General features: G+C 42.4%; 1 protein-coding gene across 6 annotated transcripts in view; it reads right to left on the reverse strand.

Annotated features, from left to right (window-relative positions):
* Positions 1 to 16,516, reverse strand: part of myo9aa (myosin IXAa) — a 122,683-nt gene that overhangs the window by 88,803 nt on the left and 17,364 nt on the right. For all 6 annotated transcript variants that reach the window (XM_053634978.1, XM_053634977.1, XM_053634981.1 and 3 more), the window contains exon 2: positions 1,693 to 2,617. In XM_053634978.1, the coding sequence (XP_053490953.1) occupies positions 1,693 to 2,538 (846 nt within the window). In that variant the 5' untranslated portion in view covers positions 2,539 to 2,617. The remainder of the gene's footprint in view (positions 1 to 1,692; positions 2,618 to 16,516) is intronic.

Genomic DNA, 16,516 nt, shown 5'->3' on the forward strand with positions numbered 1-16,516 from the left:
CTGGAAAAGCTCCATCAATGCTGAAAGGTATATACAGGTTTTAAAGCAACATCTGCTTCCATCCAGATTCCATCCCATCTTTACTTCTGAGAGACTCTGCCTCTCTAAGATACTCTTTTTACACCCAATCATCTTACTCACCTGTTGCCAATTAACCTAATTAGTTGCAAAATCTTCCTCCAGCTGTTTTCCAGCCCTTTTGTTGCCCCCCCCCCCCGCGTCTCAACTTTTCTGAGGCGTGTTACGGCCATGAAATGCAAAATCACCTTCTTTTTTCCTTAAAATGGTACACTTGTTTTCTATGTTCTACTGTGAATAACATACGGGTTTATGAGATTTGCAAATCACTGCATTCTGTTTTTAATTTACATCTCACACAGCGTCCCAACTTTTTTGGAATTGGGGTTGTAAATACACTGTATGACAAAAAAATGTTTGGGACACCCGATATGTGGTTCTTCCCCAAACTGTTGCCACAAAGTTGGAAACACAATTTGTTTAGAATGTCTTTGTCTCTCTTCACTGGAACTAAGAGGCCCAAACCTGCTCCAGCATGACGACGCCCCTGTGCACAAAGCGAGGAGCTCCATGGAGACATGGTTTGAGAAGGTTGGAGTGGAAGAACTCGAGTGTCCTGCACAGAGCCCTGACCTCAAACCCCACAGAGCACCTTTGGGATGAACTGGAACCCCGGCTGCACCCCCAGACCTCCTCAACATCCCAACATCAGTACCTGATCTCACTAACGCTCTTGTAGCTGAATGAGCACACGTCCCCACAGCCACGCCCCAAAATCTAGTGGAAATCCTTCCGAGAAGAGTGGAGCTAATTATAACAGCAAAAGGGGGACTAAATCTAGAATGGGACGTTAAATAAGGACATGTGGGTGTGACGGTTATGCGTCCACAAATGTTAGGCCATACAATGTATGTCTGGAAATCCTATCCCATCCGAACAGTCCTTTAGAAGAGTATCAAAACCCGGTCCTTCTTCAGCCGAACAGATTAAAAGTGCACACCTGAGAATGACTTGCTTCTGACAGGTCTTTGTCGGTCGGTCCTGCACTATGAGATAATCAGCATACCATGTAGACTTTGGCAGGGCGGAGTGACTAATCAGTCACCTGCTGTGTGAGTGAAAATAGCCAGCGCTACCTGTGAAACTGTAACCTCTGCGTTACACCCTTCACATGCCACATTAACTGGTAAAAGCACAGATACACAATCTCGCTGTGCAAACAATTAAAGCCGGTTCTCTGCACTCGAAAAGCACTTGACAGCGCTGAGGAGTTGGTGATTAACCTCAAAGATTAAACATTAGTTTTATGACAAAGCAGGTTAATCGCCGGAGGTGTTCCAGCACTCAGGCTTCACGCTGTGTGGGTCCTGATTTAAACTGGCGCTGTGTCGTATTTGTTAGCGACGTTCTTGACATAAGTTCGTATTACTGGTGCCAGGTAAGCGTGGGAAAAATATCAATCGACTGCCTTTTACATGAAAAAGTCGACCATATGAAAATTCAACTGCAAGTAGTCAATCGCATTCGTTATACATAAAAAGTATGCTTAAATGTGCAGCCTTGAACTCGCACCATGTAGATGTTCAACTCGTGTAGAACATGGTGAGCTCGGTAAACACACCACGAGACATGAAGAAAAAAAAGACAGCTAGGTCACAAACATCCTGCTCTTACCTCCAGCACCGGCCCAGCTCCGAGAATGATCTGCTCCACCCCACTAGCGAAGCCCTTCTGACTGAGAGCCGTCAGATGATGGATGAGGAAGTTGGTGCTCTGCGTCTTCCCTGAGCCGCTCTCTCCGGAGATGACGATGCACTGGTTGCGCTTTCGTTTCAGCATGGCGTGGTAGGCCACGTCGGCCACGGCGTAGATGTGCGGCTCCAGCTTCCCGAGCTGGTGGTTGTCGTACAACTTGACGTATTTGGGGTTGTAGATGGGCAGGAACTTGAAGGGGTTGATGGCGACGAGGATGCTGCCCACGTACGTGTAGATCTTCTCCTGCCTGAAGCGGACGCGCAGGTTCTCCAGCAGCGTCTTCTCGCTCAGGTCAGGCAGCTTGCAGAGGTCGTCGTGGTCCTGGAGCTGTGGCGGAGGCAGCAGTCCGCGTTCCACCATGCGCCGCCGCTCCTCCGTCAACTGCAGCCACATGGCCACGTTGCCGTAGTGGATGGAACCGTCCACGTTCTTCTCGCGCAGCAGGAAGCGGTAGTCCTCGCTTCCCGAGCGGTTCTCCAGCGCAGCACGGGGCCACAGCATCATGCGCTGAGCCGGGCAGTCGCTCGGGTTCAGGATCCATTCCTCGCCGCCGAACTCCTTCACCTCGGCCAGCACGTAGCATTTGGTGCGGTCCAGCCGCAGACGAGCGATCACCTGCTCGATGACCTCGGCGGCCGTCGTTCTCTTGCGGGCCAAGATGGGGCAGTAGATGGTGCCCACGGCGATTGCCCCGGGGTAGACGCGCAGCGAGAGCTCGGCATCCTCGAAGCAGCGGCGCCGCCCGCCAACATCGCGAATGCTCATGTTGGAGCTGTGCGGCCCATCAGCTCTCAGCGTGTGTGTGCTTCAGAAAAGGCCCAGAGAATGCTTCAAGACATCACAACTGCAAAATAAATAAATCAAACCCAAGAATTATGATTATGATTTACAGGAAGTTTACCGTGAGACAGCAATAAACACAGGACTGGAAGATTTTAAGGCACATGATATTACTTTGCCATGTTCTCTTGTGACGTTCATCTCTGAAATATACTGTTACCACGACCTGCAACCTCGGAGTACACTAGTGCTCGAGACTAAAGGGCTCATGTTTAGGTGCACTGAATTATGGGTAGTGTTGCAGGGGTGTGGTTTGAGGCTGACACAGTCTCTGCTTTTTTTTTTTTTATTCCCCATCCACTAATCCACATTTTTCTTTAGTTTTTTTGTTTGTAGAAGTAAAACAGATAAGAAATGGTGGAAATGCGTGGTCTTTTATTTTGGTTAATGGTTCTGGACGACAAAAGCGTTTAATCACGATATTTTTAAATGGAAGTATCGTGAATCGGGAATCAGAATCGCAGCTACACTAACAATGTTAATGGTTTATTTTTCATACAAACATTTCTCCACCTGAACTTTTTTGTTTATTTTTCCATCATACTTATATATCCTTTAAATTTAGAATAATTTCAATTTCAAATCAATCCCAAAAGTTGAAGCGTGTGCTTTGTTTATAACGATGAATTCATTTAAAATTATTTACCTTACAGTGTAAAATAAATAATGTAAAAGTTGCAAACTCTTTCAAAGTTTCTACTATAAAATGTTTTTTTTTTTAAAATAATAATCTGCTGGAAAACGTCACTTTTACAGATATTAATAAACAAATCAACTTTATTATTCTGAAAGCAACACAGTCTGCTCTGTTTGTATTCTGTACAGCTGGACACACATCTAACGTCTCATCACGTCTCATCTCAACAGCGAGTGCTAACACACGTCCACGCTGCACATGCGGCGCTCGGTGCGTGACGTCCTCGAGCATCATGGAATCTTTTTTTATTGGTCTGTAGACTGACGTGAAACAATCAGCACTGAACATCTGACCATTTCTGACCGTTCGCCCAGTGAGTCTCCGTGACCAAATGAATTTACAGGAGTAAAATGGCCTAAAGGCAGAGTTTCACCTCCTCGACTACGCCACTTCACGTTAATCATTCAACCGCTTCCTACTTCATGTTTCATTTATAACTGTCAGTAAGGTAATAATTATAAACTGGCAGGCTTTGTAAAAGATTAAAATAAACTTCTAAAAACAGACTATCAACCCCCCCCCCCCCACACACACACACACACACACAATGGGCAGATCCTGGCTTTAAGCAGACACTGGTTTACTATCTGCTCTGAACACAACACGGCAAATCAGCCGGCTGCCAAGATAAGCAGCTGCCTTCTCCTTCAAGACACACGCACAATAAACCAATTCACAGCCGTGCCTCTTAATAAAGGCTGAACCGGCTCTACGGGTTACTGTTCACTACAAAGTGAAGCAGTGTCAACAATGACAACACCACAAACTCCTAAATCCCTCAATAACTCGTCATCCACATAGAAATGAATTCAAAACAGGTGTTTTATTGTTTCAGTAAACCAGATGTGTCATTTTGAGAAACGCGCCTGCGAACATGGAGATGAGCTCCTTTTCAAACAACGGCTCAACGTGGGGAAATAAATCGACTTCGTAACGCAAATGGTGCTCTAATAGAGAGCCTCATTCATGCCTCTGGAGGGCCGAGCTCGGTTTATTTACTCTCGTTAAGTCAGCATGGCCGTGTGTGTGTGTGTGTGTGTGTTCTGTGTCGTCCGTCTCTCATCACAGGAACGATGGAGATTCAGCTGAGGCTGGAGTCGAGCCAAAGGGTTCAGGTGTACAAAGCGCAGATGTGTGTGTGTGTGTGTGGGGAGGGGCGGGGGCACATCACACACTCACATATACAAAGACTTCAAAAGCTATTCCTATCAACGTTCACGTGTCTGGAGAGCTGATAAGAAATGAAGCAAAAATGACATAATGGAGCATTTATACAAATCAGCATGAAAGGAGACCCAGATGCTTGCGATGCTTAAAATGTGTTCCTTATGGTTTCTATAGTAACGGCTCCTTCACGGCATCTATGTAATCAATGACTAGCAATGAGCCAGATTTTAAAGAAGTGTGTTGCTATTTTACAAAGAGAAACGCGTATTCATCGAGATGCTGAAGCATATCAGGGACTTTATGGAACGTTTATGGAAGGAGTCTCCAGTGTCGGCGCTTTGTAACGGTCAGAAAATGTTTTCCTCCATGGGAAAGAGCTCAGGACAGACAACTTTTGCAATTCCCGTTGTTTAAGGAACCCGACAAGCTCTTATTACTTTCGAGAGAGAGAGAGAGAGAGCGAGAGAGAGGGGCACTGGTGAGGGAACGCCTGTTTATAATGAGAGACAACAGGAACTAAACTTGTCTTGTGGACGTTCCACAAAATTACGTGCAACTATAAATGGTCGAAAAACACTGTGTCATCCTATAACGAAAAGAAAAGTGTACTAGTTGGCAAATCACTGTGGTACAAGAGGAATAGAACACTTAAGGATGTGCTGTTATAGGTAATAATCCTATTTATAAATGTTATATACATCGTGTTTTGCTGCTTTTCCACAGCAGGAACTTTCCCCCAGGAACCAGAGACTTTTGAAGGTACTCTGTGCGTTTCCACCGCAGGGACCAGGGTCTAAATTAAGTTCTGGGTAAAATATTTAGCCGCTTGCAAAGTCCCTTTTGGTACTTTTTCAAAAGCCAGGAACTTTGGGGGTGGGACTTGGGCACTGAACATGCTGATTGGTTGAGTGTATTTTTGGTTTTTTCAACCCCCATTTTGAAATAATTTTTTTTAAACAGTTGTTTATTGCAATTCAAATGAACACAATGGAGTTTCCTAAAAAGTACGACCGATGACGAGGTTCAGGCCTCATTAAGTATTTATGCCGAAGATCAAATACAGCGGGAACTGGACACTGCGACCTGCAATGAAAAAGTACTCTTAAAAGTATGAAGCGTGTTAAGCGAGCTGGGCGTCATTCACACAGGAAACCCGTGCAGAGAGAAGCTCGTGCGCGCGCGTGTTCGTCTCAGCAGTAAAGTCCGTTCGTTTACTTTAAGTCTAGTGTTACGAGCATTGAGAATTCGCTTTGCTACCACTACTCGTCTCTTTTCCAGCGTTTTCTATCAACAGCAGCATGGCTCGAATCCCCTCCATGCTTCTTCTTGTTGCAGCGTTGTTATCAGAGTCCAGAAAATAGACCGTTTGTTTTTAAAACATGAACCTTCATCCAAAGATTTACATTTATTTAATTTCATTCTGTGACTGGGAATCGAACCCGGGCCTTGACCGTGAGAACGCTGAATACTAACCACTTCTCAACCAGTTCGGTTACAGCAAACTCTTTTGTTACTGTTGAACGGTTTGTGTTCCAGTCCGAGCCTGCTATGTGTTTTTATGGCCCGAGTAAACATTTTACATTATTACATCATTAAAATCTGCTTACTTATTATGCGTCAATATTCAGTTTGATTGAAGCATACTTCGAGGCTTCATATCCTCTCCAAGGGCTTGTCACGCGCAGTCATATGTCATCGGGCTAATTTCCCCAATCTTCATGGTACTTTATACGTCAATGGAAACGCAGACAACAAAGGTCTGGAGGAATCAAATGGTCCCTCGAAAAAAAGTTCCTGGGACTAATTGTTCTGGGTAATTTCGTTGGAAAAGCGGCTTTTTATTCGTTACGTATTATACTTCATGTATCGATGCCATCTTACATGCTATAAAGTCGAGCAGCACTGAAAGCGATTTAAAATCCATAACAGGAAACGACACCAAAGAAGACTAACAGAGCAGAGGCCAGTTCAGGTCTGATACCACGTTGCATCCCGGGTGTCTTCCCTCCTGCCAGGACGTGTCTCACTGTCACATCCCGGGCGTCTTCCCTCCTGCCAGGACGCGTCTCACGGTCACATCCCGGGCGTCTTCCCTCCTGCCAGGACGCGTCTCACGGTCACATCCCGGGCGTCTTCCCTCCTGCCAGGACGCGTCTCACGGTCACATCCCGGGCGTCTTCCCTCCTGCCAGGACGCGTCTCACGGTCACATCCCGGGCGTCTTCCCTCCTGCCAGGACGCGTCTCACGGTCACATCCCGGGCGTCTTCCCTCCTGCGAGGACGAGTCTCACGGTCACATCCCGGGTGTCTTCCCTCCTGCGAGGACGAGTCTCACTGTCACAGCACACACTAATGAACCCTGATCAATGCAGAAAGAGAGCTGCACACAGCCAAGTTTTTATTCTATCAGTGACTGCACAGTGATCGAACCAGACTGTACACCGAGTATTAGCGCTGAACTCTCAGAGGATTTGAACACCTCCAAGCTGAGCAGATGGTCTGCGTTCTGCTTAAAGCTTAATAGCACGAGATTTAGAGGATGGTGTGTGCGAGGAGTGGAACGGTTCGAAAAAATACACAGATTATTACCTATAATCGCACATCCTTTAGTGTCCTATTCCTCTTATACCACAGCGATCTGCCAACTATTACACTTTTCAATAAATGCATTTATAGTTGCATTTCATTTTGTGGAATGTCCACAAGTTCATTCCCGTCATCACTCACATTAGAAACAGGTGTTCCCTCACCTTTGCCCTCACACTTTTTTATTTTATTTCATTTATTTATTGATTGATTTTAATGTAGAAACCAAAAATCGCAGAAACCGATTCAATGAAACAACAGATTACATAATGAAACCATCGGCCACTTCCTGGCAGCTTCGTCGGGTCATGTGACCGGGTTAAAGATAATGGTTTTGTCATGGTATTGTCCTTATCTGTACAAATCGCCACTACTCTTTCAACACAACACCACAAAACAAACAAAGAACGCGGAAGAATTTTTCCCCTCAAACACAAGCTGGACTGCATAGCAAACAATCCATGAATTCTCATGACTGAAATATTTACTGTAGATGTTCCAGATCAATGCTTGGCAAGTGCTTTAGCAAAATACCTTCAGACAGGTACAACATTTTCACAAGGGAACAAAACACCTTTAGGCAGGTAGTAAACATCTTCAGGCAGGTACAAAAGGTACAGAACACCTTCAGTCGGATACAAGACACCTTCAGAGAGGTACACGGGTCCAAAACACCTTCAGTCGGATACAAGACACCTTCAGAGAGGTACACGGGTCCAAAACACCTTCAGAGAGGTACACGGGTCTTCAGAGAGGTACACGGGTCCAAAACACCTTCAGAGAGGTACACGGGTCTTCAGAGAGGTACACGGGTCCAAAACACCTTCAGAGAGGTACACGGGTCCAAAACGCCTTCAGAGAGGTAGAAAGATACAAAATACCTTCAGACAGGTAAAAAGGTACAGAACACCTTCAGGCAGGTCCAAACGAAAAACTTGAGTAAACGAGCGTCACATGAATGCAAAGCCTGAGGAGATTATTTTTGCTTGCTCACCAAGGCTAGTGCAGAATAACACGAAACTATTTCATTAAACACTACATAACAATGTACTACCCCTACAGTCTGGCAAATTTTAAAATCAGCATACGCCTTCTAGACATGTGCGTTTATCTGCAGCACTATATCACAGAGTTACCCTTATCTGGCAGTAGGACAAAAACCCCATTAGCAGTGCATCCTTTAAGGAGTCTGTGAATGATGTCATGGTGCCAGTTGCATCTCTTGAGACGCTGATAAAACACTGACCAACTGCGCTGGACCCGGAGTCAAACTCCCCACAGCCTCCCCTCTGGACTGCTGATACGGACTCATTTACTCTACGACGAGAGGCAGAGCGGCATTCAAAACACCACTGCTACATCTCACCTGTGGCAGCAGGGCTGTAAAACTGAGCGTCAATCTCAGAAACAGGGTCATTGTTGAGATATCGGACTGCCATCCTCCCCCAGTGTACACTGTTGAGCTGCTCGGTCTAATTATACACACGTAACGCTGTTGGAAATATGGAGTTCATTCTTGATCATATAACTGAATGCTGGTCAGAAGAGGAGCGCGATACCACGTATATACAGTTAACATATAGCGCTTAACAAGGATTCAATAGTGCTGCTGATGTAATCATGTCGTAGAATGTCCCACACCCATGAGGTCTTGTGTCTTCAAGGGTTGCCAGGTTGGAACACATTTCTCATTTAACCTGGTTCATTGTATATTGTTCTCTGTGTAGTTATACTGTATAAATTTGAAGCACACCAATGGCCTTCCCAAAATTCTTTAAACCACTATTTCTAAAATCACAAATACATTTTTTGTATTTGTAATAATTTGTAAATTTCTACATTTTGAAGTATTCTTTCTATCTTTAAAAAACTGCACAGGGGTCAAAATTGCTGAGAATAAAATCCTAGCAGGCAAAGAGGAAAAAAAAAACCCAGAGTTATTACAAAAACCCAAGCGTATGTCAGTGGACTAGATGGTTTGGTTTCTACTGGCTCTGAGAACACAGTTGTTTTATTTTCTGCATCCATTCCCTTTTAGTGAATTCGTTTTTCCACTGGTCGATTTCTTTATTTATTTGTTTTTGGACTGACTGAAAAAGTAGAACTGCACAATTTTCAGGTGTATCGTCATAGCAAGGCGTGAAAAATCAAACGCTACAGCTGAACTGTAGACATTGACACCTCCAATTTTAGAACAAAAATACATTGTTCGGGAACGGTTTAAGGAACAGAGTTCAAGGTGTTGCCTCCAAACTGTTGCCCAGATCTCAAGCTGATTAAGCATCTAGGGGATGTGCTGGAATAACGAGTCCGAGCCACGGAGGCTCCAATTCACAACGTACAGGAATGTCAGATACCACAGCACACCTTCAGAGGTCTTCTAAAGTCAACACCTTGGTGAGCCAAAGCCAGAGGACCAACAGCATATTAGGCAGGTGGTCATAATGTCTTGGCTGATTGGGGTTGGCTGACTGAAATTTTGGTACAACCTTAAACAGTAATACATTTCACCCAGAACTCTTCTGAAGTCACTAACTCAAAGATTTTCAGTGCAGTTAAACTGACGCAACCAGCTCTAACGCTCGGCTGAACACCCAGCAGGGTAAAAACCTAAAGCTTTTGAGAGACGCAGGAGTGAGGCTCGGGGACTGGGAGAGCAGCGACGCTGAGGCCCAGCCTGGCTCTGAGATAAAGCAGACCTGCAAGAGCAGATAATTATACAGATAATGAGCTCTCTGGCAGCTGGGGCTCCGATTGATTTCAGAGTTGGAGGGGTACAAGAGTGCCGGGAGAACATACCAGCTCAGGCACCAAAATGCCCCCGTTGTGAAGGGTCGTCTAATTACAGTGCAGACCAGATCTACGAGTCAGACACTCACTCGCACTGACACAGAGACGATGATTTCATGAAGGAATGAAACTGGTCAGGAAAAGCATCACAATGTTTATTTCGGACTGTCGCAGTAGTTACTGGTCTGATGATTTATGCTCCCAACAAACAAAGTTGACCACTGCCTGTAGCGTTGGTGGTGTGTACCACCGCGTTGGCTCTACTTAGTCTTGACTTACGCTTCAATACAAAACAGACTTCCGGCGTTTTTGGATGCATTCAAAGGGTTTTAGAGCAATAGAGAGTTTCGGGGCGTTGCCAGGTAGAGATGAGTGGATAAATGAGGGTTGGAAATTGGCTGGAGTTCCTCCTTAAATGCACCGATTATAGCCAATGTACCGGTTCAACTACACTACTCTTAACCAAATGTAAGAAATTTATTGACCTAATAACAGAGATAAAAGTTGCATTGTTTCATTCTCTTGTATCATTGTACTGTATGACCCAATGGATGAAATTAGAATGATGTAATATTTCTCTACTACTGTCAATAAAATAGTTTAACAAGATGGTGACACTTTTACTGCATTGAACTAAATGAAAATTTCCAAAACCCTGACTAGAAACTCCAAAGAAAACGCCCCTCAACTCAGAATTCCCACTGGGGAACTCGGGGTGGTCTGTAGCGAAGAGATCCTGGTATGGACAGCAATTTCCTTCCACACATATGCAGAAATGATGTTCAAGAGGAATTTTTTTCCATCGAAGACATGCAATGATCATCAAAAGGACTCGTTTTTTTCCGCGTCAGCTTAAAACAAAGATTTATACGATGGACTCCATCTGCTCAACAGACTGCAGCTCAGGCCAGAAGATGTCTGTACAAGTGGCGACGATGATTTTATCAGCGCAATTCCTGTGAAAATCATGCGTGCTTTGTCAAGTATGCAAGTCACCACAGAGCCTGTTTGTATGCTTTACGACTGTGTATCAGATAACTTGAACCCGGATGTCTGTACACGACAAAAAAAAAATATAAATAAAGAAGAAGAAAGCCTTTTCAGGAGACATTTCAGGAGAATGAAAGTGTGACTGTGTGAATGAACACAAAACCAAGAAGTGTAACTTCTCTCCTTTCAAAAACAACCAAAGAAGTTAACAGAATTGAGAGGAAAAATGAACAAGTAACTGATTATGTACCATGTTAAAATGTAGTTTTGTACTAATGGTTTCATTTCCCCTCCTTTTTTTATTGTTTAATTGTGTAAATGTTTAGTATTATTTTTCATGATATGGTGCTGTTGTGTTGTTGGCACTTTGCTGGCAAAAAATAATGATGATCAGGATATATTTATATCAGAGTGTCATAATCTTGTGGATTTCTGCTTTGGTTGACCCAATAAACAACTCTCAAGTAACGTGTTTCGCCTAATGCAATAAATAAATAAATAAATTTGAACTCTGACCTGTAATGGATGCACCATTAGCATTACAGCCATAATTAAATTTTTAAATACAGTGCATCAGCTAATTTCGTTACACCATCTCTGTTAAACCAGAAATGGGCGTCGACACCACACACGTCTAAAGAATGTCGTCTAGTCGGTCATACAGAAAGTCTGGAGGCTCGTTAATGATGACTTCATGAGTCGAAATAAAATTGTGACATTGTAATTCGTCTTCGAGGCCATCTCCTCTGAGGGCTCGTTCGTGACACGATATTCAACAACGCACGAGGTGCAGGTATTTAGCCACCATCGCTAGGATCGGTGCGAACATACATACAAAGTAGCTAAAAAGTAGCGGGTTCGTTTATGCTCTAAAGCGAGAGCCGAGCAAGACGTCAATGCATTCAAAGAAACCGGAAAAGCTCAGTGAGGTCAGCCACGTTGAGGGCAGAGCAGTACTGTACAGTAACAACCGTGATGATTCAGGGTGTCAGTAATGTTGTATGAACTGGAAACACTGATTCACTCATCAGTCCTGAAAAAACAACGAAACAAGCACCATAAATCTCACACAAATATTACTAACAGAGCTGCGACAACGAATCGATATAATCGATAATAATCCATTAAGAAAATTGTTGCCAACAAATCTCATTATCGATTAGTTGGTCTGCGCGCGGCACGGGGTGTGTTTACTCATCACGTTACTTCTCTTCCGAAGTAAATGCTAAAGTTGTGTACCAAATGACGTACTGTACGCTTACACTATGCACTGTATACTCTGTGTGGATTTTAGAAAGGTAATATCATCTCAAATACATCACTAGCGGTTTTTTTACTAACCGGAAGTATAAGCCGCTTCCTAGTCGACGGCGCATAAGTCATACACGCGTAATGTGACGCCACTAGCTTTAGCAGATACCCAGAGTTACCGACAAGGACTTTCTTCAGTTTACTGTTTATATCAACGTTACCATTTAAAAATAATTATGCATAAATACCATTATATAATATAAACTAATATACAAGTTTATAAGTATTTATGCATTATTTTTATGGATGCACAAAAAGCACGGAATTAAACTACAGTCTTAAATTAATAATATATATTCTTGTGTGTGTGTGTGTGTGTGTGTGTGTGTGTGTGTGTGTGTGTATTGGGTTCTTTTCAGTCTTATATAATTGGACAAACAGTTGTGTAAAGTTTTAGTCTGAAGTTTATATTTGTAACACTCAGTTTGTGGATTTTATTTTAAATAAATGGAAAAAAAAGGGTACTTAAAGTCGGGCCCCCCATCCGATTAATCAAAAATAAAGAAAAAAAAAGAAAAGAAAAAAAAAAAAAAGGGGCCAACTAATGGATTATGAAAATAATCGTTAGTTGCAGCCTTAATTACGAACAAGGAAAAGATGGGAGCACCATCACAGATAATGTTTTGTCCTGACCATGTCAGGACTACAGTCGATGATGTGGTCAAATGTTTAAAAATATATAGATACGATGTAGTCTTGATCCTTTTTGAAGTTGGGTGTGCTGTTATGGGAGCGATGTTACTGTTACCACACCGAAATGATTCTTTTCCAACAACAGCACGTCTCAGTGTTTTATTCTTCTTATACCACAACGATTTACCAATTATTACCATTTTTATTTACTAAAGAATGACTTTTTAATCCAATTACACCTACATTAAAATGTTGCATCCATTACTTGTCCATGAAACAAGGTCCTGTTATCACTTTCAATACAGCAGCTATAAACGGACCTTCCTTTAACAGCCTCGTTTTTCCCTCTGAAAGTTAATTAAAAATAAACAAACAAACAAAAATAAAATAATTTTTTTTAAAAACCACACGCAACTTCGTCCTCAGATGGAAAACTTACTGACCGCTACAAAGCACCGACACTGGAGACTCCTTCCCTGACCTTTGTTATATCAAAGATTACATGTCTTCAGTAAACAACGTTTTCTGTTTTTATCATCTGTTTATTATTAGGTTTAGATTATGTGGAGCGTCTCTGTGTAAACAAGTCGTTACTATGGAAACGATCATGTCAGAGCACTATTGTTAATTAATCAACACTTTGTCTAATCAGAACTGAGATGTGATGCGCCATAAACTTAATACATTTAAGATTATGAATGATTCAAAAAAAAGACAAAAGAAGACTAAATGCATATGAAGCAACGAAAACAGGGGTTTTTTTTTTATCTATAGAGCAATACTTTTATTAAAAAATTATTAAATCCTTTTTTTGTTGTTGTTGTGCTTTCTTTTAAACAAATTCATAAGTCACTTTTATAGCAGCAGTTTCTAAATCCAAGTCTAAATTCATTACTCCAGAGTCTTACTCTTGTGATCTGAGAGTCTAACATTTTACTAATTCAGAGAAATTCAGAATCACTCCGATCAAACCAGACTGAGCAGAGACGCGCAGAACGCCTGGAAAAGTTCACATCTGCCCAACAGGCCTTTAAAACACATGAATCCCATAACCTGACCAACGTGGTGTGTGTGCTGGTGATTACAGACGGGATAGTATTTCGGAAAGCCTTGAGGGTGAGGGATTGTTAATTAAGAACTTGTTTTTGCACTAAAAATTAAAGACAACATCTCATTTCCGTGAGACTCGCGTTCTGCGTCTTACACATCCTTCTGCTTTATCTCTGCAAGTGAAGCTAAAAATGAAAATAATTTAGCCGTTTATCACGGCTAAATGGTTGATGTTAAATATCATACTAATAAGTCTGATTATTAGTTGCTAACCAACTTAATTATACATTAATTATATATATATATATATATATATATATATATATATATATATATATATATATATATATATATATATATATATATATAAAAAACGTACCAGATGTCTCGCACACAAACCCTAAAACCGGCCACAATCCTCCCGGCATCATGCAAACCACGAGTCTAACATCCGTGTAAACCTGGTTTGTTTCTGACCTGCAGGAACCACAGGAAGACGCTCAGATAACACACACTTCCACCACAGGAACCTTATCATCAGGAACTCGACCTAAAGCTGCGTTTCCATCCAAGGAACCGAATCCATTTCGGTCCCGTATACGACTTACCGTACCTCGGAAGTGGGAAGTCAGAACTACGTGGCTTACAACCTCTGAAGTGCGAGGAAAAAACATGGATTCCTCAGTGTTCATCTTTTGTTTGCAACAAGCCAGCTAGCTAACTGTGATGAGTGATGCATATTTATCTCTGCAAAACAAAACAAAGAAGCCCATACCACAGATTTAATAAACAATTATATTTGAGCGATTTATCTAAAGCAAATTCTAGCTAAATATATACAGCAGAACTCATTATAAAGTGAGAAGCGCTACATTGTTTACTGTTCATGCTGCGGGCGGCCATTTTGATTTGACGTCACTTGCTGGACTCAAAGTCAACTCGAAGCGGAGGAAATCCGAGGTGACGGGGGCGTTTTCGTGGATGGAGATTGGAGTTTTAGTCAAACGCAGAAGTCTCGGGAAGCGTTTTTACTTCCAGCTCCAGGGAAAGTTCTCCTCTACAATCCGGAAATCTTACGATGAATACAACCGGAACATCACAGACACAGAGTGTCCAACCAAGAATACTTGTTTTCCCTGAACATGCACCTCAGCTGAACTTTTTACACATTTTTAACCGAAAGCTCATCCTACTGAAGAGCTCTCTCCAACTGTAATGAAGTTCACTTTGTTTTTAATTGAAAGAGCTCAGAGTAGAAAGACAAATGTTAATCTCATCGCTCTGGCCGTCGAGCACGCTCAAGCACGCTCGGCGAGTGCAGAGATTTTACTGCAGTCTATTCCTGTGATGGTTCTCTTTACTCAGACCCCCACGGCCCCTCGTACATCAGCTCCATTATGAAGCGAGGCAAAGCGACTCATCAACTAGGGATTCATTAATACCACATTTTCAGACTGAGCAAGTGGGGTTTTTTGGTGCTCATTAATACCGATACTGAAATCAGCAACCTACTAGGGATGGGCACGAGTATTCGAATACTCGGAACAGACTCGATGATTGATCGTTAAAACGATCATTTTAATGATCCTCCATTTTAAGGGAGAAAAAAAAATGCTCTAAGAACAACTTAGACTTTCAACATGATGGAGAAGCACACACACCGGATGGAGCAGAACGTAGGTTCTTTTGGTGTGCCTCTCACCGTTTAAAGTGCACCTATTACAGTTTTTCAGATATGACCTTTCATGTAGTGTGTTATATATGTAGCTGTTTGTGAATGTAAAAACATCTGTAAAGTTTTAAAAAAATCAAAGCGCACTACAAACGGAGTTATCGACTCCCAAAAGAAGGAATCGATTCTGAACAGCTGAAACGAGTCGTTAGTGATTCCAGACTTTACTTCCTATAATAACCTACGTAGGTTTGTAACAAAAATCCCCGCCTCCGATCTTCATCGGCTGCTCGCTGACAGACGGAGCTGAAACTCGTTATGGCAGTGGGCGTTTCCTTTTCCGACACACGTCGATAGCGGTAGACCAATCACAACAGACTGGGACGTCTGACCAATCAGAGCAGAGTATGCTCTCTGAAAGGTGGATTTTAGAATGAATCGTTTAGAACGGATCATTGAACGAGTCGTTTGTGACACTGGGAGGGAAAAAGGTAATGCTGCAGTTTAAATTATGAGCACTTTAAAGTGTTTTTTGACCTTGGATGCATCTAAATCTATTGTATGAAACAAAATGAGGCACGTTTCAAAACTATAATAGGTGAGCTTTAAAAGTTTTTATGGCTGGTTATTTAATGTGACCATTTTCAACTTGGAAAAAAAAAACAACAAAAAAAAAAAAAAAAAACACGTGACCGTTATGGCAACTCTGTGGCACAACACTGGCTGCGAGACATCCGCTTCTGCGTTTCCACATTTCTAACAGCCACGCAAATGGTAGTGCACGCATACTACTATAAATACGGTAACCGGTGGGGGGGGGGGGGATTTGGAGCAGACAGACGCGCTTTCCCTGCAATAAGTTTATTGATTTTGGCAAGCAGGTCTTCACATTATGACAATCTACGATGCTTGTATTTTTATTATTCAGTTTTTTATTTGTATTTTTTTTGTAACGAACAACATTATAACAGCCCGTCATATTGTATAAGTGAGACACTGAGACAACA

This window comes from Ictalurus furcatus, chromosome 10, assembly GCF_023375685.1.
Source record: "Ictalurus furcatus strain D&B chromosome 10, Billie_1.0, whole genome shotgun sequence".
Lineage (NCBI taxonomy): Eukaryota > Metazoa > Chordata > Actinopteri > Siluriformes > Ictaluridae > Ictalurus > Ictalurus furcatus.